The sequence below is a fragment of the Macaca nemestrina genome, chromosome 11, assembly GCF_043159975.1.
Source record: "Macaca nemestrina isolate mMacNem1 chromosome 11, mMacNem.hap1, whole genome shotgun sequence".
Taxonomy (NCBI): Eukaryota; Metazoa; Chordata; class Mammalia; order Primates; family Cercopithecidae; genus Macaca; species Macaca nemestrina.
Genome location: NC_092135.1, coordinates 117,677,007 through 117,701,851, shown reverse-complemented (window position 1 = coordinate 117,701,851; position 24,845 = coordinate 117,677,007). Strand labels below are relative to the sequence as shown.

The following is a 24,845-nucleotide window of genomic DNA, read 5'->3' as shown; positions in this document are numbered from 1 at the left end:
CTGCCTCACACTTCTCTACCAGTCACCCTGAATGACTGGAGATTATTCTGCCCCATCTGCAGCATGGCCTCATTTGACCTGACTTCTGGGGAAGTGCCTACAAACAGGCCTGGTGTGAAGGGCAGGCTCTGGCCAGGGAAAGGCCTTCCTCAGGACCAGCACCAGCTCCTGTTTGCAGATGGTCCAACTCACTGACCGAGAAGGGGGTGTGCACGTTGCCGAGAAAGTGGACTAATATTTTTGGGAAGTTTTAATTTGCTTCAATTAAAAATTGAGGACAGTTCTAAGCAAAACAGAAGTAGGTGAATTTATTTTCTGGGCCTCTGCACAGATCTTTCTGGGCCCTCAGCTTCTGCAGGCATTTCCAAGGGGCCTCTACCCCAGCCAGCATTTCCCAACTAGCCGGTTCCATAACTCCTACCGTTTCCTCCCCAGTCTCCCACCAAGCAGGCCAGACCTGCCAGGGAGAAACTAATCTTAGAAATCAATCTTTTTTGTGTGTGTGAGATGGAGTCTCGCTCTGTCACCCAGGCTGGAGTACAGTGGCGCAATCTCGGCTCACTGCAAGCTATGCCTCCCGGGTTCACGCCATTCTCCTGCCTCAGCCTCCCAAGTAGCTGGGACTACAGATGCCCACCACCACCGCTAATTTTTTGTATTTTTAGTAGAGATGAGGTTTCACCGTGTTAGCCAGGATGGTCTCAATCTCCTGTCCTCATGATCCGCCCACCTTGGCCTCCCAAAGTGCTGGGATTAGGCGTGAGCCACCGTGCCCGGGCCAATGTTTGCCCAGGCCGATCTTTTTTTTAAATGGAATTGAGTGGCTTCATTACCCTTTTCTGGGGAAACTTGTGTACATGCACTGAGATTTCTGAGCAGATACACAAAAAATGGGTAAGAATGCTTGAATCTAGAGTTAGGGGGTCAGGCATATGAGAGCAACGCACTACATTCTTAAGTGCAGTGTACATTTTTTTTTCCTGTATACATTATCTTTCAAATAAATTTTAAATAATTTTAAATAAATGTAAAAGTACAGGATTTTCAATGACCCCTTTTCATTTTTAAATACTTCACCCCATGGATTTAGAGATGTAGTGGCCTGGTTAGGCCAGGCAACCCTTCCCACAACCTTTCCAGGTGGAAGTCCCCGGTGACACAGCCCCAGTCCTGCTGTCCCACCAAGCAGTCGGGTTACAAAGTGGTCAAGGCCATAGGCCTGACACAAAAAAGTGAGCTGGATTAATCATTCTGCCTCACTTCAGAACAGGAACCAAGAACCACGGCCTCTGCACAACTGTGTGGCTGCAATGATTTCCATTGTGTTCATTCTTCGATACAAGAGACAGATCTCAGCCCAGCTCAAGTTGGAATCAGGGTTTGTTTAGTTGGAACTCTTGGTGGCTCATACTTGCTTCAAATTATCTTAAGCCATAGAAACGGGGAGGGGAGGGCTTCCTTTTTAGCTTATGTTACCTGGAATCACAGGGGTTTCTGTCTTTGCGCACAACTAGACCCAGGGGCTTCAAAGATATCCCCAGGATCTGGCCCTGATCTCTCCACCCGGGTCGTCTTCCTCTCTCTCATGGCTCCACTTTAGGAAAGCGCCTCCCCAAAGCCAGCAGCTCCAGGCTTATCCTCTCAGCAACCCTGAAAGGAAACTTGCCTCTTTCTTGGTTACTCTAGTCAAATGCCTGCGCTGGGCCTTCATAAGCCAAACCAAGTCACATGAGGATTCCTGAACCAATCACTGGGGCCAGACTTGGAGACAAGAGGTGAGGGAGTGGGGCTGACCATCCAGGCCTCCGGGCTGAGTGAGGCGGTGCTGAGAAGGCAATGGCAGGAAGCAAAGGTCACCACTCAACTCCACACACCCTCTCCCCAGACACTCTCTGCGAGAGCCTGAAGTCCTCACTACTTCCCACATAAAATTCAAGAGAGCGGGACTCTGTGTGGCCCAGCAGCAATTCCATGCCAGGCCACATGACAGGTCACTGCCAGCTTGGGGCTGTGTGCCCGTGGGTCATGAGTTCTACTGGATCCCCCACGCTGGGACCACAGTTGGGTTGGAGATGGGGTCTCATGGTACAAACAAGGCTGACTGGAGCTGCCCATTCAGGAAAGGTGATGGGCGGGATAGCTTCTGTCAGGAGGTTAGGGGAACGGCAGGCCTTATGAGTGACATCTAAGTACCACACATGACCTATGAGTTGGAAACAACTTTATTGATACCTGAGAAAAAGTGCAGGAAAAATATTCCTCCTGACCACGTGGCCTGTCCCCTGAGGCCAGATCATTCTCTCGCCTCTCCCTTAAGCCCTGGGTCATTTGGTGCCTCACTGGCTAGTACCCAGAGGCTGAAGAAGTCCACAGCCAGAGCCTGGAAGCCAGACCCAGAGACCAGCAGAGGGAATGTCTACAGTGTGGCTCCTGAGGTCAGGGCCAAGGTCGGCGTGGGACCCTCATCGGTCAAGGGCCAGCGCCTCTTGGATCACAGTCCGGAGTCCGATGGAAAACAGCTCCTCCCACGGTTCCCGGATCCAGGCAAGCAGGGCTGTCAGCTGCTCCTGACACACTACACGGAGTGCCCAGAAGCTCTCCAGCCGGGACACCTGGCAGAGCGAGCAGTTAGCAAGGCGAGGCTCATGGGGACCACATCAGGGTGAGCCCAGGGGAGGTCTCCGGGAAGGCCTCACTGTCTCCACCTTGGCTCAGTGCCTCACCCCTCCCCCAGGCCCGTGTCACTCCACATAAAAGATCCTGACTGAGCTTTGTAAACAGAATCCAGTCAACATTTACTGAAAGCCTCCAGAGGACCTGTCTCCTTCATCTTCCCTGTTGTACAGAAGATGCGGACACAATTTCAGGGAACTGTGGATTCAATTCCTGGCTCCACCACTTTGGCCTGGGCAAACTGGTTAACAGCCCCAAGCCTCAGCTTCCTCATCTGTAAATAGGACCAGTAACAGTATCTCCCCAGGTGGTGGTCACAAAGGCCAAACGGCTGGCATACAACCGGCCCAATCCTGCCAACTCAAAGCTGCCGGAAACCTCACTGAAAGCCTCACAGCTGGCTGGGCGCGGTGATTCATGCCTGTAATCCCAGCACTTTGGGAGGCCGAGGCGGGTGGATCACGAGGTCAGGAGATCGAGACCATCCTGGCTAACACGGTGAAACCCCGTCTCCACTAAAAAATACAAAAAAAATTAGCCGGGCGAGGTGGCGGGCGCCTGTAGTCCCAGCTACTCGGGAGGCTGAGGCAGGAGAATGGCATAAACCCAGGAGGCGGAGCTTGCAGTGAGCTGAGATCGCCCCACTGCACTCCAGCCTGGGTGACAGAGTGAGACTCTGCCTCAAAAAAAGAAAAAGAAAGAAAGCCTCACGGCTAATAAATGGCTGGGCTCCCAGTCCAGGTGTCTCCCCTACCTACAGCTGCCTCCCTCTCTGACTTGGTGCTCATCCAAGCCCAGAGTCCCCCAGTTCCTCCAACACCAGTTCTCTCATCTGTTTTTTGGTTTTTTGGGGTTTTTTTGGGTTTTTTTTTTTTTGAGACAGAGTCTCGCTTTGTCGCCCAGACTGGAGTGCAGTGGCACCATCTCGGCTCACTGCAAGCTCCGCCTCCTGGGTTCACGCCATTCTCCTGCCTCAGCCTCCAAGTAGCTGGGACTACAGGCACGCACCACCACGCCTGAATCATTTTTTGTATTTTTAGTAGAGACCGGGTTTCACCGTGTTAGCCAGGATGGTGTTCTCTCATCTGTAAGTGCCATCTTGCCGCCAATGCCCAGGGTTCCGAGACCCATTCCCCACCCTGCCCTCATGGCCCCAACCTGTGCTCGCCATCTCCCCTCCCTCCCTCTCTCACTGGACATACACACACACACCTCATCGTAGAAGAGCAGCCGCAAGTCCTCAGGGGCTGAGCGGTAGAGCAAAACGGAGCTCAGGCTGCTGAGTGGCTGCTGCTCCCTGACACGCACAACAGGGCCCGGCCCGGAGGGAGGCACCTTCTCAGAGGCTTCGCCAGATGCTACTGGAGGTGGGGGCTCTGCCAGGGGCCCTGCAGCGTCCTCCTCTAACAGGAACAGGGTGGACGGAGTCAGCAACAGGGATACAAGGCAGGTGGAAGGGCCTGTAGGGAAAGAGGCACCCAGAGTGGAAGGTCATGGAGGGGCCCAGATTCCTGGGGCCAGCGTCCCAGTGCTGCTGGGGAGAAGAGGCGTGAACCACACTCAGGTGGGTCACAAAGCAGCCTGTGCCCCTGGGGCCAAGACCCTCCCTTTCCCAAGCTCCAGGCATCTCTAGTCTGGAACACCTCTGAGGCCTACCACCCTCCACTGTCCCACACCCACCCTACACAGAAACAAGGCTCCGCCCTCGCCCTCTCTGACTGATGAGGCAGGGCCGACTCAGCCACGCTGCTCCACTTCATAGAAAGCCCGGGCCTGAGAGCAAAGGCTCTGGGTAACTGAGGATCCTGGGGGCCTCCTGACTCCGCCTAGAGAGTCAGGGCACACTGAGGCTGTTACTTGGCTATGCTCTCCAGTGAGAGGAAGCCCAGGTTCCAGGAACTGTCAGTGGCTACGAAGGCACTGTACGGGTGCTGGGCGTGGGCCAGTGCCTGTGACAAGGTGGGGTACAGAGACCAGGGAAGCATCAGCAGCACAGAGGCCTCACCTTCCACCAGGAACGCCCGAAGGTAGAAGAACTGGGGAGCCTCCAAGGATGAGTCTTTTTCCAGCAATGGCCTAGGGGGAACATGGCAGGCACAGGAAGATCCGCTAGGGGGTGGGAAGGACTTGGAGGGAGGGGAGTGGGAAGAAAGACTTGCAGGGCATTGGGAGGAGGCGTTAGGGGCCCATGGGGGGCATGGCATGAGGACAGGTGGCTGCCCAGGACCTACTCAGCACAGGGCCATGTCTGGTGCTCTGTGAAAAAGAGGATTGAGCAGCAACCCCAGCCTCTGCCTCCTATCGACTCACCAGAGCCGGTGCTGGGGGGTGACCTCCTCCTCTGTGGCACTGACACAGTTCCTCCAGGCAGGGGGCAGAGACTGCAAGACATCTAGACAGAGCCAGGCCAGGGAACTTTAGAAGGCTCTGCTCTCCTCCAGCCTAAACTCACCACCTCTCAATCCCTTTCTGTTCTCCACATTTCTGGATTTGAGAAACTTCTACAAGGGACAAGTCCTGTTCCCTCTCTGTCTCCGCTACTGAGCACCAGGTGGGGAGCTCGGCCCCAGGACCCTGCCCACCCTCCTGCCTTCCCTTCCCCCCTCACCAAGAAGCTCCTCTAGGAAGGCCCGGCAACGCCTGGCATCTCGGGGCAGCAGCACACAGCGGCCCGCCCCAGCTGCCCACTCCAGCTGCAGGCTCTGGCCTGCCAGGCCCAGCTCTATGCCACTCAGATCTTGCAGGGGAACGGCCAGGGTCAGCTGCAGCCAGCTAGCTGGAGGCTCACTGTGGAGAGAGGACAGAGCGATGGAGAAAAGTGAGGGTGGAGTGAGAGTCCCAGGAAAGCCCTGCCCTGGCTGCACCCGCCTCACTCACTGCATCACCCCCATGCACTTACCGCATTTCCATCTCCCCCGTCACTCACCCCATCTCCCCCTCACTCATCACCCCATCTCCCCCCCACTCACCCCATCTCCCCCTCACTCACCCCATCTCCCCCTCATTCACCCCATCTCCCCGCCTCGCTCATCACCCCATCTCCCCGCCTCGCTCATCACCCCATCTCCCCGCCTTGCACACCCCATCTCCCCCCTCACTCATCACCCCATCTCCCCACCTCGCTCATCACCCCATTTCCCCCTACACTCACCCCATCTCCCCCCTCACTCATCACCCCATCTCCCCACCTCGCTCATCACCCCATCTCCCCCCTCACTCACCCCATCTCCCCCCTCACTCACCCCATCTCCCCGCCTTGCTCACCCCATCTCCCCCCTCACTCATCACCCCATCTCCCCACCTTGCTCATCACCCCATCTCCCCGCCTTGCACACCCCATCTCCCTGCCTTGCACACCCCATCTCCCCCTCATTCACACCATCGCCCACCTCGCTTATCCCATCTCCCCCTCCACTCACCCCATCTTCCCCCTCACCCCATCTCCCCCCCTCACTCACCCCATCTCCCCCCGCTGGCCCCATCTACCCCCTCGCTCGCCCCATCTCCCTGCCTCACTCGCCCCATCTCCCCGCCTCGCTCGCCCCATCTCCCCCCCTCGCTCGCCCCATCTCCCCCCCTCGCTCGCCCCATCTCCCCCTTCACTTGCCCCATCTCCCCCCTCGCTCACCGCATCTCCCCCCTCACTCACCGCATCTCCCCAGTCACCTTCAACAGGTACAGCCTGTGGTCAGACACAACCACAAGGCACATGAACTCCCCGGTGTGGCCTGCCAATGCCACTGGCACCTGGGGGAAGAGGAAGTTGGTGAGACACCTGATGGGAGGTCTGGGGAGGTGGGGCCAGACTGAAAGCCGAGTTCCTGGTGACAGCACCCTCGGCCTGACCTTCCCACTGCCCACCCAGCAGTCTATGGAGCTTCCCTGACACTCAACAGCCTCTTCATCCACCATCGCTCTCTGCCTTGCAGCCCCTGCTCGCTCAGAGTGTCGGCAGCTGGCTTCCCTGCCTGTCACCTCACCCGCTCCACGCTCCACCAGACTAACTGTTCTAAGGCACAAAACTGACCATCACTGCCCCATTTCAAATCCTTCAGTGGCTCCCGGTGGCCCTCAAGACCAAGTCCAAACTCCTTGGCGGACACAGGAGGCAGCTCCTGACCTGGCCCCTGCCAGCCCCCCAGAGTCCTCTCGGGACCCCTGCCCCTCACCCTGCACATCCAGATGCCTTCATCCTGGGCAGCTCCCCCTACCGGTGACAGTCTCGGGCCTCCATGCATTTGCTGCTTCCTTTACCTAATACATTCTTTTCCTCCCTACTCCTTATCCTTCAAGACTTAGCTTAGACATCACCTCCCAGGAAGACTCCTTGACCCACTCAAGCTGGACTAGATACCCCTTCTAGGGCCTTAGCCCGATTACAGCACTTGCATATTGCACAATCATTGTGAACTTCTCACACCAGACTGTAAGATCAAGGGCAAGATGGATCTGTAGATCCTCAGTGTCTAGCACAAAAGGTGCACAACAAAGGCCTAATAACATCATGGGTTTATAATACTACTAGAAGGCCCCACTGATGAGTGCCAGGGGCTGGGCAGCTTCAACACGACCTCTGATGCACTCCAGTGTGTCAGGGAGGCATGGCTATCTCCATTGCAGATGGGCAACAACTGGGACTCAAATGCCAAGGAATGGGTCCACGGCCACACAGCAAGCAGCTGCTGGGGTTGAAACCAGAAGCCAGCATCAGGTGACTCCAGAGTGATCTGACTCAGTTGGCTATGATGGAAACGAGTGGGCACCCTGGCCAGCTGGGGGCATGGGCAGTGTCAGGGAGCACAGACCTTGAGGCAGCACTGGAACTCCTCCTGGGCCTCGCTGAGCACCTCAACATCCAGGAAGAGCCGGAGTCGGTGGTCCACAGAGCGGAGGCCGCAGCGCTCAGGGGCTGAGGGCCATGAGGGGACATCAGCCTGCCCGTGGCAGCCCCTGGGCTCCATCTCCACCTCCCCATCAGTGTCCCTTCCCTTCCCCAAACCCATCTATGTCTTGTTTTGCCTATACTCACGGGGACTGAGGCTCCAACTACTGTGGTCACGGGTGCTCAGTGCCTGAGGTGGGCTGTTCTTGGCCCTGTCATGGTGGTCACCATGGCCAGGAGGGCAGACAGGGCTGGCAGACGGAGAGGGAGCCAGAGACTGCTCTCCCTGTTTCTGCTCCCTGTTGGGGGTTCCCCCGGACACAGTCAGGAGAACCACGTGGTCACTACCACAATTAGGACACACAGCAGGAGATTCTGGAGGGAAGATGGACACGGTCCCCGTGAGCCTCCCCCACAAAGTGCCACAACTCCCACCATGCTCTTGATGTTCCTTTCCCACTCTCAGGTCTTCCCTGAGCCCAAGTCTCCAGCTTCAAACACAACCACCGCGCCCCAGCCCACCAGCTCCCTCTCTCCCAGTACAGCTGCCGACTGATCACTCCCCAACCCAGGGAGGGATGAGCTAACCCTGGCCCACAACCTCCTCAAAGTGCACTCTACCTTCTAACTCTAGGCCCTCTCTGACTGGGTCAAACACAACCAGGCCCTGCTCTTACGCCCTCCTACAGACTTGGGCTGATCAAGTTACTTCAGGGCTCTCCTAGCAACGTCTGAAAGACCAAAATCAACAGGTCTCGAAAGACAGAGAGAACTCTCTTGCCATATTTGGGTCCAATTCTAGGCTCCATCAATTAATGGCTCTGTAATCATGGGCAAGTCATCTAAGCTCTATGAACCTGGTTCCTCATCTATAAATTAGGGATGACCATAGAGTCTATCTTATACTCATCCTTAGTGTCAGGAAGCCGGGAAGGAATCAGGACACGGATCAGCAATGAGAGACGCAGCACTCTGAGCAGCTGCACTGTGCTGGGCGTGTGCTAGCTCCCATGCCAGTATGATCACATTTCATTACCAGAGAAACTCTCCCTATCCCATTTTGCAACGAGTAAAGAAAAGATTAAATCCTTTACACACGCTGCCCAGGACCATATAGCTTGGGGCAACGGCAGCAGCTACCATTTACAGGGGACCTTTGTGTTGTGCCAGGCCCTCTGCTTGGTGCCTTACTGTCACATTTAAATAGCGTAACAGCACCATGAGGTGAGTTCATTCCCTTCTTTGTTCAGAGGAGGTAACTGAGGTGCAAATGAAAGAACAGTTGGCCAGGCACGGTGGCACATGCCTGTAATCCCAGCACTTTGGGAGGCGGGCGGATCACGAGGTCAGGAGATTGAGACCATCCTGGCTAACACCGTGAAACTCCGTCTCTACTAAAAATGCAAAAAATTAGCTGGGCGTGGTGGCGGGCGCCTGTAGTCCCAGCTACTCGGGAGGCTGAGGCAGGAGAATGGCGTGAACCCAGGAGGCGGAGCTTGCAGTGAACCGCAGTCGCGCCACTGCACTCCAGCCTGGGTGACAGAGCGAGACTCCGTCTCAAAAAAAAAAAAAAAATGAAAGGAGAACAGAGCCCACAGTAGCGTTCATTAATAACACCATCATGGAAGAGGCTCCCGAGTCCACAGCGACTCATGGTGTAGAGCCAGGGTCCGGGAGGGGCTGGCGGCTGTGTTTGTTTGCACTGTGTCGCTAAGGCTGCATGCCCAGGCTAGTTCACAGTGGGGAACAGAGCAGGGCTCCATTTTCTGAATAAAATGTAAACCCCTGCTCCAGCTGCCGCCAAGAAGAGAAAACTGGCTAATAAAATTCTGGCATTTCCACATAGCTGTTATCAAGAATATTTATTTCTTCTTCAATGTCTTCTTCAAAGATAGTACTTTCTGACTGGTCTACAATGGAAACAATTCTTGTTTTAAGGATTAGCGCATGAAGAAATGCCACAGGACATTATGTAGCTTCCAAGGTCAGCCGGGAAGGACAAACCAAGCCAACTCCCCGAGCATGTCACTCAACAGCTACACTTGCTGGCAGGTGCAGCACCACCATCCAATACTGCGTGAGGGCTCGTCAGGTTTTATGTAGTGTCTGAAATATCAGCCAAAAAAAAACCCAACACAAACAAGGTTTCAAGTTATGAAAAAATAATGAGTTCAAGCACAGTTACAGAGATTGCATTTCCTGACTTTTAGAGTTAAAAGAAAAAAAAAAAAAAAAAAAAGCAGGATATAGTTTCTTCTTTTTTTCTGTTTTCCTTTTTGTAAATGCAGCAGGCAGGCGGTTTTCTTTTTCCTCCAGGCAGAACAACTGGTCTCCACTCTAGCCCCTTCTCCCTGGGGCTCCCCCTTCACACTCCCCTACACAGAGCCACTTTCCCTGCAACAGGGGAGGCGTGTGGGCAGAGAGGCCAAGGGCAGGCCTTATACCTGTCTTTTGGAACAGAGGCCTCCAGCCTTCCTCACTGTCCAATCCCAGCCTGGGCTCCTCTGGCTTGAACTCATGGCCACAGCGTAGACACTGGAATCTACCCAGCAGGAGGTCCCTGGCCTCCCCAAGCTGTTCCCGAGCCACATTGGTGACTGGGGTCAACACAGCAAGCAGCTCCTGACAGAGGGTGGATCACAGGCAGCTGTGAGCAGGCGGACCCCAGAGGGACACCTCTCACAGGCCCCTGGCCCTCAGGCCTGCTGCCGCTCCCCTCTGGCTCTCTTAATCCCCACAGCCTCCTGGGCCCCTACTCTAGGCCCCATCACCTGGACAGCTGCGTGGGCATCAGGCTCCAGCACCAAATAGCGACGCAACTGCCGGTCAGGGCAGATGTAGGAGAAGCGCAGACTGAGGACGGGGGCTCCAGGGAGCAGATCTGAGCCCTGCGCAGAAGAGGGGGACTGGGTGAAAATCAGCAGGAGCGGTGATCAGAGGGATGAGGGATGCTGAGAGCGTGGAGGACGGCAGGAGCTCTGGAGCCTGTTAAAGGCCTGTGCTGACGTCCAAGCTCGAGCATGGAATCCCTGCTCCTCAGCCCAGCCTCCCAAGCGCTTGCAACCTCTGAGGCTCCCCTCCTCGACTCCTAGTGCCAAGGAGAGACTGTGGGAAATGCCCAGCCCAGTGCAGGGCACACAACAGCCATGTGCCCATAGCTGGCTCCTTCAGTGCCCTGCCGCCCCCAACTCACCGTGGGCCCAGGTGATCTCTGGGCCGGGGCCTCCGGCTCTATCTCAGCAGCCTCCAGACTCTGGAGCTCCAGTCGCTCCAGGGTGCGAGCTGCTTAGAGTTCCACCTCAAACAGGTGGGCAGAAGTGACCCTGAGAAAGCATTCCCTGCCCCGCATGCCCTCAGGCCCCTCCAGGGGACACACCAACATGGGGCGACAGAGCTCCGCTGTGGAGAGACCGAGAGAAGCCCTGCAGGGAGGGAAAGTACCCACACGCCGCCCTCCCCCGCACTGGCCCTCCACCCACCAGGCCCCACCACGCACAAACATCCCAACGGCCGCTGGCCCCAGCTCGCCCCAGCCCACAGAGGGCTCACCTTCCACTTCCTTCTGGTCCTGCTCCTCTTCTTCCTCCTCTCCTGCCTCCTCTTCTCCCTGTTCCACCATCTCCCCCTCCTTCTCCTCCTCCTCCCTTTCCTTCTCCTCCTCCTCCTCCTGTGGCTCTGCCCTGACCTCCTCTGACATTTTTTGTGGTGACTCCCGGGGGCCTCTGGCTTCCTCCTGCAGGGGTGGAGGTCTGGGTGTAGTGTCAGGGCCCTGGGAGCTGGCTAGAGGTGTGCTGGGGGCAGGAGAGGTGGGGGTGGCCGGCAGAGGGTTTCCAGAGGCCTCCAGGTGACTCCTGTACTGCAGCCAGTTGCGGCCAAACCGTTCCCGGAAGCTGCTCATGAGCTCCAGCTCCCGGTGCTGCTGCACAAACCATCCTGGGCAGGAGGGGAACCCAGAGCTGAGCAAGCCCACCCCACACAGATGGCCCCAAATCCTTCAATAGTGCTCCTCAGCAATGAGGGGGCAATGGACTGTGTATGGGGACAGGGGCAGGGGAGGCTACAGGTGTCCCCTCCGCGGCATGTACTGAAGTGTGTCCTATGGAACACTGTGGTCAAGTGCAATCCAAGCTACGCATCCTATGCTGCTTCTGGAGACTCAGCATGCATGACAGCATCCTAAAGGTCCTGAGACGGCCTGCAGCGAACACATCTATTTCTCTTCAACCTCACATTTCCCAAACTTCTCTGGCCACAATCCTATTATTTTATATATATATATATACACATATATATTTTCTTTTGGTTTTGGGTTTTAGTTTTTTTAAGAGATGGGGTCTTATTCGGTCACCAGGTTACAGTGCAGTGGCACAATCACATCTCACTGAAACCTTGAACTATCAGGCTCTAGCGATCCTCCTGCCTCAGCTTCCCAAGCAGATAGGACTACAGGTGCACACCACCATGTCAGGCTAATTTAAAAATTTTTTTGGAGAAATGGGCGTCTCTCTGTGTTGCCCAAGCTGGTCTCAAACTCCTGGGCTCAGGCAATCCTCCCACCTCGGCCTCCCAAAGTGCTGGGATTACCGATGTAAGCCACTGCACCTGGCCTACATGATCTCTTGACACCCCACAAAATTAATGTTCCTCAAAAAGTTTTCAAAATGCTCCCAGAAGCAGTCTTCTCCTTTCTCTAAACTAAAAGAAAAGAAGAAAGACTAAGAAGCCCTCTATAATACTCTACCAACAAAAAATAACATTTCTTCCAGCACACCTTCACCGTAACTTAAAAATCAGAGTGAGCTGGACGTGGACGAGAGAGTTAGTGGGGTGAAGCTGACTTACCAGCTGGAGAGGGTTTCAGAGTTCGGGGCTCCGGGTCCGTATCACTGGGTTCAGAGATGCTTGCCCGCCTTACACGGACTCGGCTCTGAGGTTAGTGGAGGGAAGAAGTTCTGTGAAAGCCAAGCCTCCAGCCCTGCCATCCACGGCTGGCCATCCAACCTATCAAAGAAACCCCGACCACGTGCAAGCACAGTTCCTACCATTCCCTGCCCACTGCAGCCCAGAGTCCCCAGAGAGACACCCCACCCCAGGCATGAGGCAGCGGAGGACGCTGCTTACCTTAACCTTATGAAGTGGGGCCTGGGCCAAAACACCCCCCGAGGAGAGGCTGTCACTCAGGTCAGGGCCACCTGAGGTTTCAGGAGTACTCCCCACTGGCCAGGGCAAAGGTGGGCCCGTGGGGCTGAGCCCCAAGGATGTGTGAGTCTGGTATTTGACAACAGGAAGGAGAGAAAGGATGGAGACTGGGAGCACCTCTGCCTTGCCCAAGCCAGCCAAAAGGCAGGACCCTACTTTCCACTGACCAGGAAGACCCTGTCACCAGCCAGCCCTGTGTTCTCTCCCCAGGGCCCTCCCTTCATGTCTTCCCCAACAGTCCTCGCCCCCTGACCACACCGACCTGAGAATCTGTCAGCAACAAGACCTTGCCATCGAGAAGGAACTGAGCAAAGACAAAAAGGGTGGGGAAGGGAGTATGTGGTGGGGTCCATCCTGCTGAGTTCCAGGTATTGACAACACAGTAAGCAGGGTCCAGGTCCTCGGCCCCTCACCCAGGGATGGCAAGACGGTGCAAGGTAGGGGAGGACTGGGCAGGAAAGAGGAAGCAGAGTGGACATAGGACGATCACTCACGCCAGTAGCAGCCTCCCTGGCCCGAGGTGACAAGTACTGGGCAGTGGCCACTCGGTGCGCAGGGTGGAACCAAAGAGGGTTCCCCTCCAGGTAGAGCTGAAGGGCAGGAAGCGGAGAATGAGGAGGGCCTGGGGCCTGGCCCTCCCTGTGTGAAGAAGGCACTGACCAAACCAGCATAGGGGGGTGGCTGCAAGGGTGGCTCTCAGGCCCCTGATGCACTGCCATCTCACCTTGCGGAGCTCAGTCAGCAGCCACAGTGGCGACAGCTCCCTATGTCCTTCTAGTAGGTTGTATGCCAAATCCAGGTGCCGCAGATTCCTCAGCTGCTCCAGGCCTGGGATGGGGGCAAGAAGGAAGGAAGGGCACGCAGATGAGTACACGCAGGTGAGTGTGGTACATGCACTCGGGGAGGGTGCACAGAAAGACCAGCCGGAGCACCCCTGCACTCCCCACAAGCCCTCTCAAGGCTCTAGAGGCACATGGTACCCAGGCCAGCCCGAACCTCACTCTCCCCCTTCCCCTCCGTGCTTGCCCCATCACACACCCCCACTCACCATGCAGGCTCCGAAGCTCGTTGCCTCGCAGTATCAGGATCCCCAGAGCAGCCCCTGAGGGTCCCATTCTTGGCACCAAATGCAGGCGATTATAGGAGATGTCCAGATGGTGGAGTTCACACAAATCCTGGCAGGGGTACAGGGGTGAAAAAGATTCTCTTGTTGACCAAACTCTAGTCAGGGTCCTCTGAGATCTCTTCTAGACTAGGCCTCAACCTCGGCCTATATAAAACTGCACACGCTCGGCACAAAGGATTTCATCCACCCCTACTCCCACGTTAAAAGACTTGAACAACACCAGCACTGTTCCTAATAGTTCAAGGTCACATCTTGAGCATGGTGACTCCAACCCCCTTAAGTTCCTGCCTGGGAAAAGTCAAAGCTGCCAAAAGAATTTCCCATTTGTTTCAGCCAGCTCCTAAAGATAGGGCCCCATCTCCCAGTCTCTGTAAAAGGGTAAGGGCCTTATTTTGATAAGTGCCAGTTAGTTAGCAAACCCAGATGGGTTTCACGTGGACCAACCTTATTTCCACTTTCCCAGCTCTGCTCAAGGCCCTACCATTCCCCTGCCCACTCCCCCACCTTTTAAAATGCCCAATCGGCCAGGCGCAGTGGCTCACGCCGGTAATCCCAGCACTCTGGGAGGCCAAAGAGGGCGGATCACTTGAGGCCAGAAGTTCGAGACTAGCCTGGCCAACATGGTGAAACCCCATCTCTACTAAAAATACAAAAATTAGCTGGGCGTGGTGGCGCGCGCCTGTAATCCCAGCTACTTGGGGGGCTGAGGCACGAGAATCACTTGAACCCGCAGGCACCACTGCACTCCAGCCTGGGTGACAGAGCAAGACTCCATCTCGAAAAAATACATAAAATAAAATAAAATACCCAGTGACCCCTGCACAAAAATAGACTACACTCGACCCTCTTCACTACTGCAATTGTTTATTACTGATTAAAATCTAGTGTCCAGCATTATCCATGACAGCCACCTAGTGTCATGACTTGAATTGGGTCAGATTCATCGTCAGACACCCCCAGCCCTCTCACTTGGGACCCCAAGCTGCACACTTTTGATGCCTTTGCCTTCGCTCCTGACTGATCAATGGGGATTCATCAGTGAGTCTGACTCCCAGCCCAGTGCCTGTGACAAACATCCACTGAAGCACAGTGAGGAAGCTTTTGACTCTCATGATTCCAAGTACACTCACGAAGCTTGGTTAGAGTCCCAAGCTTTGTGTGAAAGGCACCTCCTAGGCTGGAAGTTCTTCCTCACTCTGTTTCAAGCAAGAATTCACTCCCTGACTCCTGGGCTAAAAGTACTTCATGGCTGTGTTTTGAGTCCTCTCTGTTTTCCCTCCTTGATCCTGCTCCTCCCATGGACTTCACAGTCAACTGAAACCCTCTTCTCAAACCACTGCTGACTACACAGTATATGTCACCACTACGGCACTAACTCTGTCCATTTCCTTTCCTGTTCGCCAACACTCTACTAAGGATAATCTGGAACTTCAACGGCTTATTTGGGAAACTTAAGATCTCCCCAGTCTGGCTCCTCTAAGAGCCCCTATTCGCATCACCTCTGCTCCCCTTTCCTCCTTCTCCCACCTTTCCTCTTTCCTTCAGCTCCTGAAGGAACCCGACAGGTTCCCCTTCAAGTCCCCTCCTTCTTCACCCCTACTCACCCTGCTAGACCATTCCCTTCATATTCCAGACCCTCAACTCCCTACAGTCACTCAAAATTTAGGTCCTCTGCCCCTACTGGGGGTCTCAAGGGACTCAGAGACCTTCAAAAGCAATCAACTGAGGGTTTAAAAAAAAAAAAAAAAAACTCATGGAAACAGACCATTTAACTCTTATCATCCACAGAGTTACTGTTTTACCCTGCTTCCTAAAAGTTCTTACAATCGGCTACAGCCCAGAGTACTCACCTTCAACAAAAAGAGACTGCTGCAGAGACCCATAGAAAAGGACTATGCTAGGTCCTCCAGGGCAAAGGCTTTTGGTGGTATTGCTTAAACAACTTTGATATCATACCACTGGACCAAGTCAGAATTTCCAAAACTCTAATGAAAGAGCTGATGGATTTATAACACTGCTAACCCAAGATCAAGCACAGTAAGAATTGACTACATAAAACTGAATGAACTGGTAAAGAATGAGTATAGTTTTAATGGCTTTTGTTTAAAATACTGTTGGTTCTTGAATGTCCTATTTTCCGGATATAAGGAACCTCTTTCCCTTTTCTTTTATGTGATCTAACACATGAAACAGTTTAGTAAATTATACTTTTATAAAAAATATATATGAAGCATTTATCTTTTCTCCATGCCTGATCCCTCCAGAATTCAGGAACTCCCATTGGGCATTCTTATTTACGTGGCAATATGGTTATTTTCACAGGTTCAGTAGGGTCAGCCCTCCTTGTAACAGGACATAATGGGGAAAATTGGTTATATAACGAGGCTTTGACTGGACTTTTAAAATATAACTGGAATGTCATGTTTTAAAATAATGCATAAAATCAGATACGGCCAGACAGTTTTAAGGAATGAAAGCTGACTCCACGGAGCCAATGCTTACAAAGCCCTCTTGGAAAAACCAGCCTGCCACTTGGCTTACAGGGTTCCCAGACTTACAAATTAGTGGCAAAGGCTAGATCCTGGCAGGCCCAGGAATCTTAGGATATTTTGGAGACGTTAAGAAGAGAAGAATTCACAAATCTATAGGTACTCTACGTGAAGTCTGATGGCACGTTCTTGGCTTCCTAACCTCGAGAGGGTTTAAAAGTCCAGTCTGAGAGTCCTTATAAAAAGTTTCAGGAAAGCAAACTTAAAAAGGGCCTCTGTGGTCAATTACCTTTCTTACTACACTTATGTAAATAAGCAGACCAAATCTAACAGGATCAGACTTATTCTGTAAAAAAGAATAATCCTACTTTCACTGTTTTTAATCAAAAGGGGAGTGACCTTAGAGAAATCTGCTTTAATGAAAAAACTATTAATACATCCTTATGGGTTACCAGATTCTAGTCCTGTTCATTTTCTTTGAAGTTGTATTATCTACCTGTCAACTGGAATGGGTCCTGCTATCCTACACATCAGCCCTTACCAAAGTCTCAATTCTTCTCGTTTTCTTCATTATTTGGCTGAAATAAACTAACATTTCCAATTTTCTTCCTCCCAACTTGGCATCACTGAGAACTAAAACCTGAGTGCCCAGATCCTTAGTGGAATTTTAGGTGACTTATAGCTGCCCTTTCCCCCAAGGATCTTTTTTTTTTTTTCTTGAGACGTAGTTTCACTCCCGTTGCCCAGGCTGGAGTGCAACGGCGTGACCTCTGCTCACTGCAACCTCTGCTCCCCGGGCTCAAGCAATTCTCCTGCCTCAGCCTTCCCAAGTAGCTGGGATTACAGGCATGCACCACCATACCTGGCCAATTTTGCATTTTTGTAGAAATGCGGTTTCTCCATGTTGGCGTCAGGCTGGTCTCGAACTCCCAACCTCAGACGATCCACCCACCTTGGCCTCCCAAAGAGCTGGGATTACAGGCATAAGCCACTGCGCCAGGCCTCCCCCAGGATCTTAACAAAAGCCCTATGAGCTAAAGTTGGACTAGGTGATATGAACTTCAAAAGATACATCATCTACAGATCACGTGTGGATAACCTACATGCCTGGAGCTACTGTGATATGAGCCCCTTAGAAAGTCCACTGAGGCCGGGTGCGGTGGCTCACGCCTATAATCCCAACACTTTGGAAGGCCAAGGCAGGCAGATTACCTGAGGTCAGGAATTCGAGACCAGCCTGACCAACATGGAGAAACCCCATCTTTACTTGTAACCCCATCTTTCACTTTTATTTGTAAAAATACAAAATTAGCTGGGTGTGGTGGTGGGCGCTACTCGGGAGGCTAAGGCAGGAGAATTGCTTGAACCCAGGAGGCGGAGGTGACGGTGAACCGAGATCACGCCATTGCACTCCAGCCTGGGCAACAAGAGCAAAACTCCATCTCATAAAAAAAAAAAAGAAAAAAAGAAAGTCCACTGACACTCCTGTATCTTCCAGACTCTGTTCAGGGAAATAAGCATGACTGCAACACTGTCTATGCCGTCACCACAAACATTCAAACTACAAACGAAGAAAGCCATCGGTTGCCACCGCTATCCTCATTCCACCAGCTAAAGAAACATAGAGCTCAACACCTAGAAATCTCAACTGGCTGCCCTCTGGACTCAGAAAATGGATTTACAGTCTCTTTCAACCATTCATCTTTGTTTTCCTTTTTGTTTCCATAGAAATGTCTACCATTAAATGCCCGGTCACTCGCACCATCCAGCAAAACTCATCTCCTACCAAGTACCAACGAATGGCTCAGTTGGTTTTTAGTGAACAAAAGGAAGTGATCAAGGAAGAAAAGGATTTATATTGTTCGGGGGAAGGCGGAGTGTCTCTTCTTTCCTCGAATTAGAGGAGGGACTGACAAAGATTCTCACCTTGATCAAACCCTACTTGGGCTCCTCTGGGCCTTCTTTTTGACTAGGCCTCAACTTCGGCCTGTTAAGAACTGCAGACTTGTTTAGCACAAGTTCAACAAAATTCAACACAAAGGATTTTTTTGACTCCTCCAACCCCCACAGTAAAAAACTTTAACAGGCCGGGCGCGGTGGCTCAAGCCTGTAATCCCAGCACTTTGGGAGGCCGAGACAGGCGGATCACAAGGTCGGGAGATCAAGACCATCCTGGTTAACACGGTGAAACCCCGTCTCTACTAAAAAATACAAAAAACTAGCCGGGCGAGGTGGCGGACGCCTGTAGTCCCAGCTACTCGGGAGGCTGAGGCAGGAGAATGGCGTGAACCCGGGAGGCGGAGCTTGCAGTGAGCTGAGATCCGGCCACTGCACTCCAGCCTGGGTGACAGAGCGAGACTCCGTCTCAAAAAAAAAAAAAAAAAAAAAAAAAAAACTTTAACAAAAACAGCAAAGTTCTAACATAAGGATACATCCCTAGAATGGCGACTCTAGCCCCCTTAAGTTCCTGCCTGGGAAAAGTCAAGGCTGCCAAAAGAATTTCCCATTTGTTCCAGCCAACACCTGATGACAGGGCTCCCGTCTCCCAGTCTTTGTGGGAAGGTAGAAGCCTAACTTTTAGCAAACCCGGAAGGGCTTCATGTGGTCCAACCTCCACTTCTGCTTTTTGTACATTTCCACTTCCCTTACTCTGCTCAAACCCTCACAGTTCCCCTTCCTATTCCCTCGCTCTCCTTTTAAAATGCCCAGTCACCTCTGCACAAATTAAAGTGGCGTTCAGTTTACGTTGCACCCTCCTCCCTGCTGCAATAGTTTATCACTGATAAAAATCTGTCCTTACCACTTTAACTAGTTCGGCTTTATCTCTGACAGGTGGATGGGAGGACCCAGAAGAAAGGTCCTTCGTCATGATCACAAAAGCTGCCAGTTTCTGAGTTAGGCACTAGACTAAGTAACATCGGGTACTTCTTCACAATCATTTTAATACTATACAAGCAGGTATTTGGCCAGGCGTGGTGGCTCACACCTGTAATCCCAGCACTTTGGGAGGCCGAGGTGGGTGAATCACCTGAGGTCAGCAGTTCAAGACCAGCCTGACCAACATGATGAAACCCTGTCTCTACTAAAAATATAAAAATTAGCCAGGTGTGGCGGCACGTGCCTGTAGTCCCAGCTACTTGGGAGGCTGAGGCAAGAGAATTGCTTGAACCCAGGGGCAGAGGTTGCAGTGAGCTGATATTGCACCATTGCACTCCAACCTGGGTGACAGAGCAAGACTCCATCTCAAAAAAAAAAAAAAAAGCAGGTACTCTTGTGATTTCTATTTTACAGGTACAGAAACCAAGAGGTAACTAACTTGCTCCAAGTTGTACAGGTATTAGAAGTTGAGATTTGAACTCTGGTTTGTCTGATGCTAGTGCCTAAGCAGTGCTATCTCCCAGAATGCAGCTCCACCCTCATGGCAAGAGCAAGGTGGGAGTAAAAGCCAGTCAAGGAGAGAGAGTGAGAACAGAGCAATCAAAGACCCATGGTGTACCAGCTGCCAGACTGCCCATACTCACCATCAGGAATCCCTGGCAGTCCTGGACTTGATTGTGGCTTAGGTTCAAGAAACGCAGAGCTGACAAGAGGCGCTGAGAGAGATGGGAAAGAGGCAGAGAATCGATGTTCACTACAATACTATCTGGTCAACCAGCTGGTCCTCCTCCCCAAAGGCCTGGCCTTGCCCTTCCTCGAAACCCTCTCAAGGCACTCACCAGGGAGCTGTCTAAGGCGGTCAGTGCATTGTAGCTGAAGTTGGCAGAAAGCAGAGCCAGCCAAGGGAGGGCAGAGCAGAAGTCACCGCCGCAGGCTGAGAGGAGCTCCTGAGTGGGCGGATGGGTGCTTCATTACCCCACTCTCCCCCTCCTCCCCATGCCAAGGCCAAGCTCTACCACCCAGTCACTCATTCATTTTTTATACACTGAACTCCATCTGAAGATACAGGCTTAAAGCCCAGGTCCCTGACCCAAGAACTCACTGTGGGGAGAGTGGGAAGGTAGACACTAGAATATGTAATGTAATACGGTAGGTACGACTGTAAATATATGGGCAGGTACTGAGTGCTGCGGGAACACAGAGAGGGAGGGAGGACACTGTCTAGCAGGAAGCAGGAGGCAGGGAGAGCTGCAGAGAGGGAAGAATATCAGAGCTCGGTCCTCTACGTCTCTCAGGATGAGGCGTCTGAGCTCACCCCTCACCCTCCTTACCTCTAATGTCTGGAGGCTCCTGCTGCAAATCAGGGTCTCCAGCTGGGAGTAGATGCCTCGGAGGCCATGCAGAGAGTGAAGGGGAACACCTCGGAGCTGGGACAAGGAAAGGGGAGGGAGGAAGGCAGAACCCCACAGAAGACAAAGACCTCATCCCCATATCTCCTAGTTGGGAGGAGGGAGAAGACCACAAAGCCCAGCTATGGTTTAGGGAAGCAGTAAATGGAAAGACAGTGGATATCACATTACTGAAGAGCAATGGGTATACTCAGGCCTGGCCTCCTCACCAAAGAGGCCCTTCTCTTTCCTATCCCCAGGGGCGGCCTCAAGTTGGGTGCTGTGCACCAACATCCCCCCGTGTCCCCATACCTCCAGGTGCCGAAGGGATTTGAAGGGGAAAATCTTGATGGGCCCTGGGGGGCCAGGACCAGGAACATGGACCAGCTGAAGAAAAAAAATAAATAAATAACTCCATTTACTGAGGCACAGCAGATCTCCCTGTCCTCAACATTCCTTTCTTAGCACAACCACTGGTACCTCTGACACCCTCTGGATCCTGGCAGTGCAGACTTTCGCACCCCTACCCTACCCCCAACTTCCATCATTCTCTTGGGCTCCTTGCACATCCTGCCCCTTCCCCACACCCAGAACCTTGAGTGAAAGCGTTTTCTGCAGCACATCGAAGAGAAACTGAAGCTGAAGGATGACAGGAGAGTCAGCAGGATGGGAGGGCAGAGCCACAAAGCCTGTCTGGCCAGGGCCCCACGGCCCCAGGTGCAGCTCAAATACATGGTTCAGCTGTTGCAGTGTGGGAGTGAGCAGGCTCAGGGTGCTACAGCCAGACAGGACCACATCCCCTGCAGAAAGAGGGGCAGACAGGAGGGAAGACACAGTGAAAAGATTTTTCCCTTTATTCTAAGACTCTGCTATGCCAAAATATACCCACTCCAATCCATATTGTAGATGTTCTATTGCAGGATCAAATTTTCTATCTCCTTCACAGCTCAAAAGCATTCAATGGCTCCCCTCATCTTCAAAAAAAAAAAAAAAAAAAAAGTCCTACGATTTCATTCAGCCTAATGAGACTGCCTGGCTACACAACTCCAACCAACTCTTCCAAATTTTCTTTCACCTTCTGCTCAAAAGAGCTTCATCTACTGATAGTGCTGGAAATACAGCCAACTTGGTTCACAGTTCTCTCATGTTCTGAAACACCCCCTTCCACCACCCAGCTTGAGACCAGCCTCCTCCAGGAAGCTGCCTCAAGAAGTAATACTGCTGAATTTTCACATTGCAGTCACTCATTATTACATAAAAGTTAATTGGATGTCTTATCTTTATTTCATTTTCTGATTGCAAAGCACATCTGTAGAAACTTTCAAGCAATACTAAAAAGTATGCCATAGAAAGAATAACTATTCGTTACAGCACTAAGGCATTGTTACTGCTGTCTGTTAAAAATGCTCTCTCTAATGAGACTTTCATCCTTGAGGACATCTTTTGATCACCCTGGTATTCATCACTGCACCTAAAAAAGTGCAGCTACAAGCTAGGCATGAAGGAATTTTTTTTGGCTTAAAAAATATAATAAGTATAGATAGAGTCAAAAGATGTTGCAGAAACAGTACAGAAAGGTCCCCTATATCCTTTACCCAGTTTTCCCTAACGGTTACATTTTATATAGCTATAGTACAATATCAGAGTCAGGACACTGAGCTGGGCGCCGTGGCCCAGGCCTATAATCCCAGGACTTTGGGAGGCCAAGGCAGGTTAATCACTTGAGGTCAGGAGCTCAGGACCAACCTGGCCAACATGGTGAAACCCATCTCCACTAAAAATACAAAAAATTATTCTAGGACTCTAACCTCGTCTCTACTAAAAATACAAATATTCTAAGCTGGGCATGGTGACACGCACCTGTAATCCCAGCTACTCGAGGGGCTGAGGCAGGAGAACAGCTGGAAGCCAGGAGGCAGAGGTTGCACTGAGCTGAGATTGAGCCATTGCACTCCAGCCTGGGTGACAGAGCTAAACTCCATCTCAAAAAAAAAAAAAAAAAAAAAGGGCAGGCACAGTGGCTCACGCCTGTAATCCCAGCACTTTGGGAGGCCAAAGCAGGTGGATCATGAGGTCCGGAGTTCAAGACCAGCCTGGCCAATATGCTGAAACCCTGTTTCTCCTAAAAATACAAACATTAGCAGGGCATGGTGGCACACGCCTGTAGTCCCAGCTACTCGTGAGGCTGAGGCAGAAGAATCACTTGAACCTGAGAGGCGGGGGTTGCAGTGAGCCAAGATCACATCACTGCACTCCAGCCTGGGTGACAGAGCGAGACTCGGTCTCAAAAGAAAAAAAAAAAAATCAGAACACTGATGTTGGTACAATATGTATATATAGCTATATGCTGTTTATATAAATTCCGGCAGCCACGCAATCAAGATACGAAACTATTCTGCTGCCACAAAGCTCTTCTCCTGCTACCTCCTTGTAGTCACACATTCACACACCCACCATTCATCGCTGAATAAATTAACAAGTCCTACAACCTGACATGAAGGATTCTGTATGTACTAGACACTGAGGATGGATACAGACATGGTTCAAGGACTCTTCCCACGCTCAAAGGGCCTCCTAGTTGTCTCCTCCCAGAGAAGGATATAAGACATTTGCAAAGTTATCAATACAAGCCAGGAAATAAAACTGCTACTGGCCAGGTGCCGTGCCTCACGACTTTAATCCTAGCACTTTGGGAGGCCAAGGCAGGTTAATCACTTGAGGTCAGGAGTTCAAGACCAACCTGGCCAACATGGTGAAACCCCATGTCTACTAAAAATACAAAAATTAGCCGGTCATGGTGGTGCACACCTGTAGTCCCAGCTACTCAGGCGGCTGAGGCAGGAGAATCACTTGATCCCGGGAGGTGGAGGTTGCAGTGAGCTGAGATTGCGCCACTGCACTCCAGCCTAGGTGACACAGCAAGACTCTGTCTCGAAAAGAAGAAAACAAAGAAAAGAAAGCTGCTAGAAAGAGAGTTTCCACAGATATCATCAATGGGAGCATGGAGTGATGGAGGACAGCTAACATTAACTGTAGTATGTACCAGATGACTTTGATATCTCATTCAAACTTTCTCAGAATCTCCCAAAGAGCACTGTTAACCCCATCTTACAGATATGAAAATTGAGGTTCAAAAAAGTGAAAAATCTTGATTGAGATCATATAATTGGCAGGAAGTTACTTCTCCTATTTGATCTCAAAGCTAAGGCTTTTTCTACCACAATTAATGCCAACCAAGTACTCAACAACTACTGTGGCTCCACTGTGCCCAGGCACAGTGCCAACCACCAGGGAAGTCATTACAATAACAATAGCTCCCAACTGTAAGCAGTTACTATACTTGCAGGCATTGTACTAAATACATGAATTACAACGAATCCCCACAACTGTTAAGTACAATCATTATGGCAATGTGTGAGGAAAACTGAGCCTCAGGAAACAGTTTGGCAAGTTTGAAAGAGGGTTGATATTCCAACCCAGGTGGGTCCGACTCCAAATCTCGTGCTTCCATCTACTGTACTTAGTACCTTGCTACACGACAATGATTATGATCGAGATCAGTCCCTGGTCCTGAGGAGCTTTCAGTCAGGTAACGATCACTTCCTTCTGACAGTGTCAGAGAAGGCACGGAGGGAGGGATACCGGAGTTTGGCCTCAAAGGACGGCTAGGGTTTGGGCTATCACAGGCAAAGGCCCCCTGTAAGGGCGAACAAATCTGGAAATAGTAAAGAAATCGAACTCTGACACCTGGTGACCCTACCAGTCGTAACTCCGTGACTCTCAGGGCATGTCTCCAGAAGGCACCACCCCCACCCCGTCCGAGGCCCAGCTCAACCGGAAGTCCACTCACCGGACTCCCGCAGCAGCCCCGCGAGCTTCCACACCAGGGAGTCCCGCTGAGCGGTCGTCATGGCCACGGGACGCTAGGGGGCGGAGCCTGGGGGAAAGAGGAAGCGGAAGAGCCTCAGGTGGGCGGTAGTGCCAAAAGCCCAGGGCGTCCACGCAAACCGAGGCGTCGTGCAGAGAAAAAGGCGAGAAAGAAGAGCGAGGAAGAGCATCTTCCTGGCCGCCCTTTGGAGGAACATAAGCCCTGGTCAGACATACCGACCCTCCCCGTTTGGTCCTCCTACCAGCTCAGCTGCGCGGCGCCTATCAATGATGGAAAGGAAGTCCCTCCCCGGAAGAAAATCGAGCCAAGGGACGACCGGAAA

At 52.2% G+C, this 24,845-nt stretch overlaps 1 protein-coding gene across 1 annotated transcript; it reads right to left on the bottom strand.

Annotated features, from left to right (window-relative positions):
- Positions 1–2,206: 2,206 nt before the first annotated feature.
- STK11I (serine/threonine kinase 11 interacting protein) lies at positions 2,207–24,845 on the bottom strand. Its single transcript, XM_011740787.3, is given in 25 exon segments — positions 2,207–2,612; positions 3,886–4,133; positions 4,679–4,749; positions 4,984–5,065; positions 5,282–5,460; positions 6,323–6,420; positions 7,479–7,582; positions 7,703–7,930; positions 10,000–10,177; positions 10,327–10,443; positions 10,749–10,954; positions 11,105–11,488; positions 12,398–12,482; positions 12,677–12,823; positions 13,017–13,058; positions 13,249–13,344; positions 13,479–13,582; positions 13,803–13,929; positions 19,891–19,962; positions 20,086–20,193; positions 20,578–20,673; positions 20,947–21,021; positions 21,229–21,434; positions 24,485–24,571; positions 24,765–24,845. Coding segments are annotated over 24 exon segments (3,264 nt in total). The 5' UTR covers positions 24,546–24,571; positions 24,765–24,845; the 3' UTR covers positions 2,207–2,462.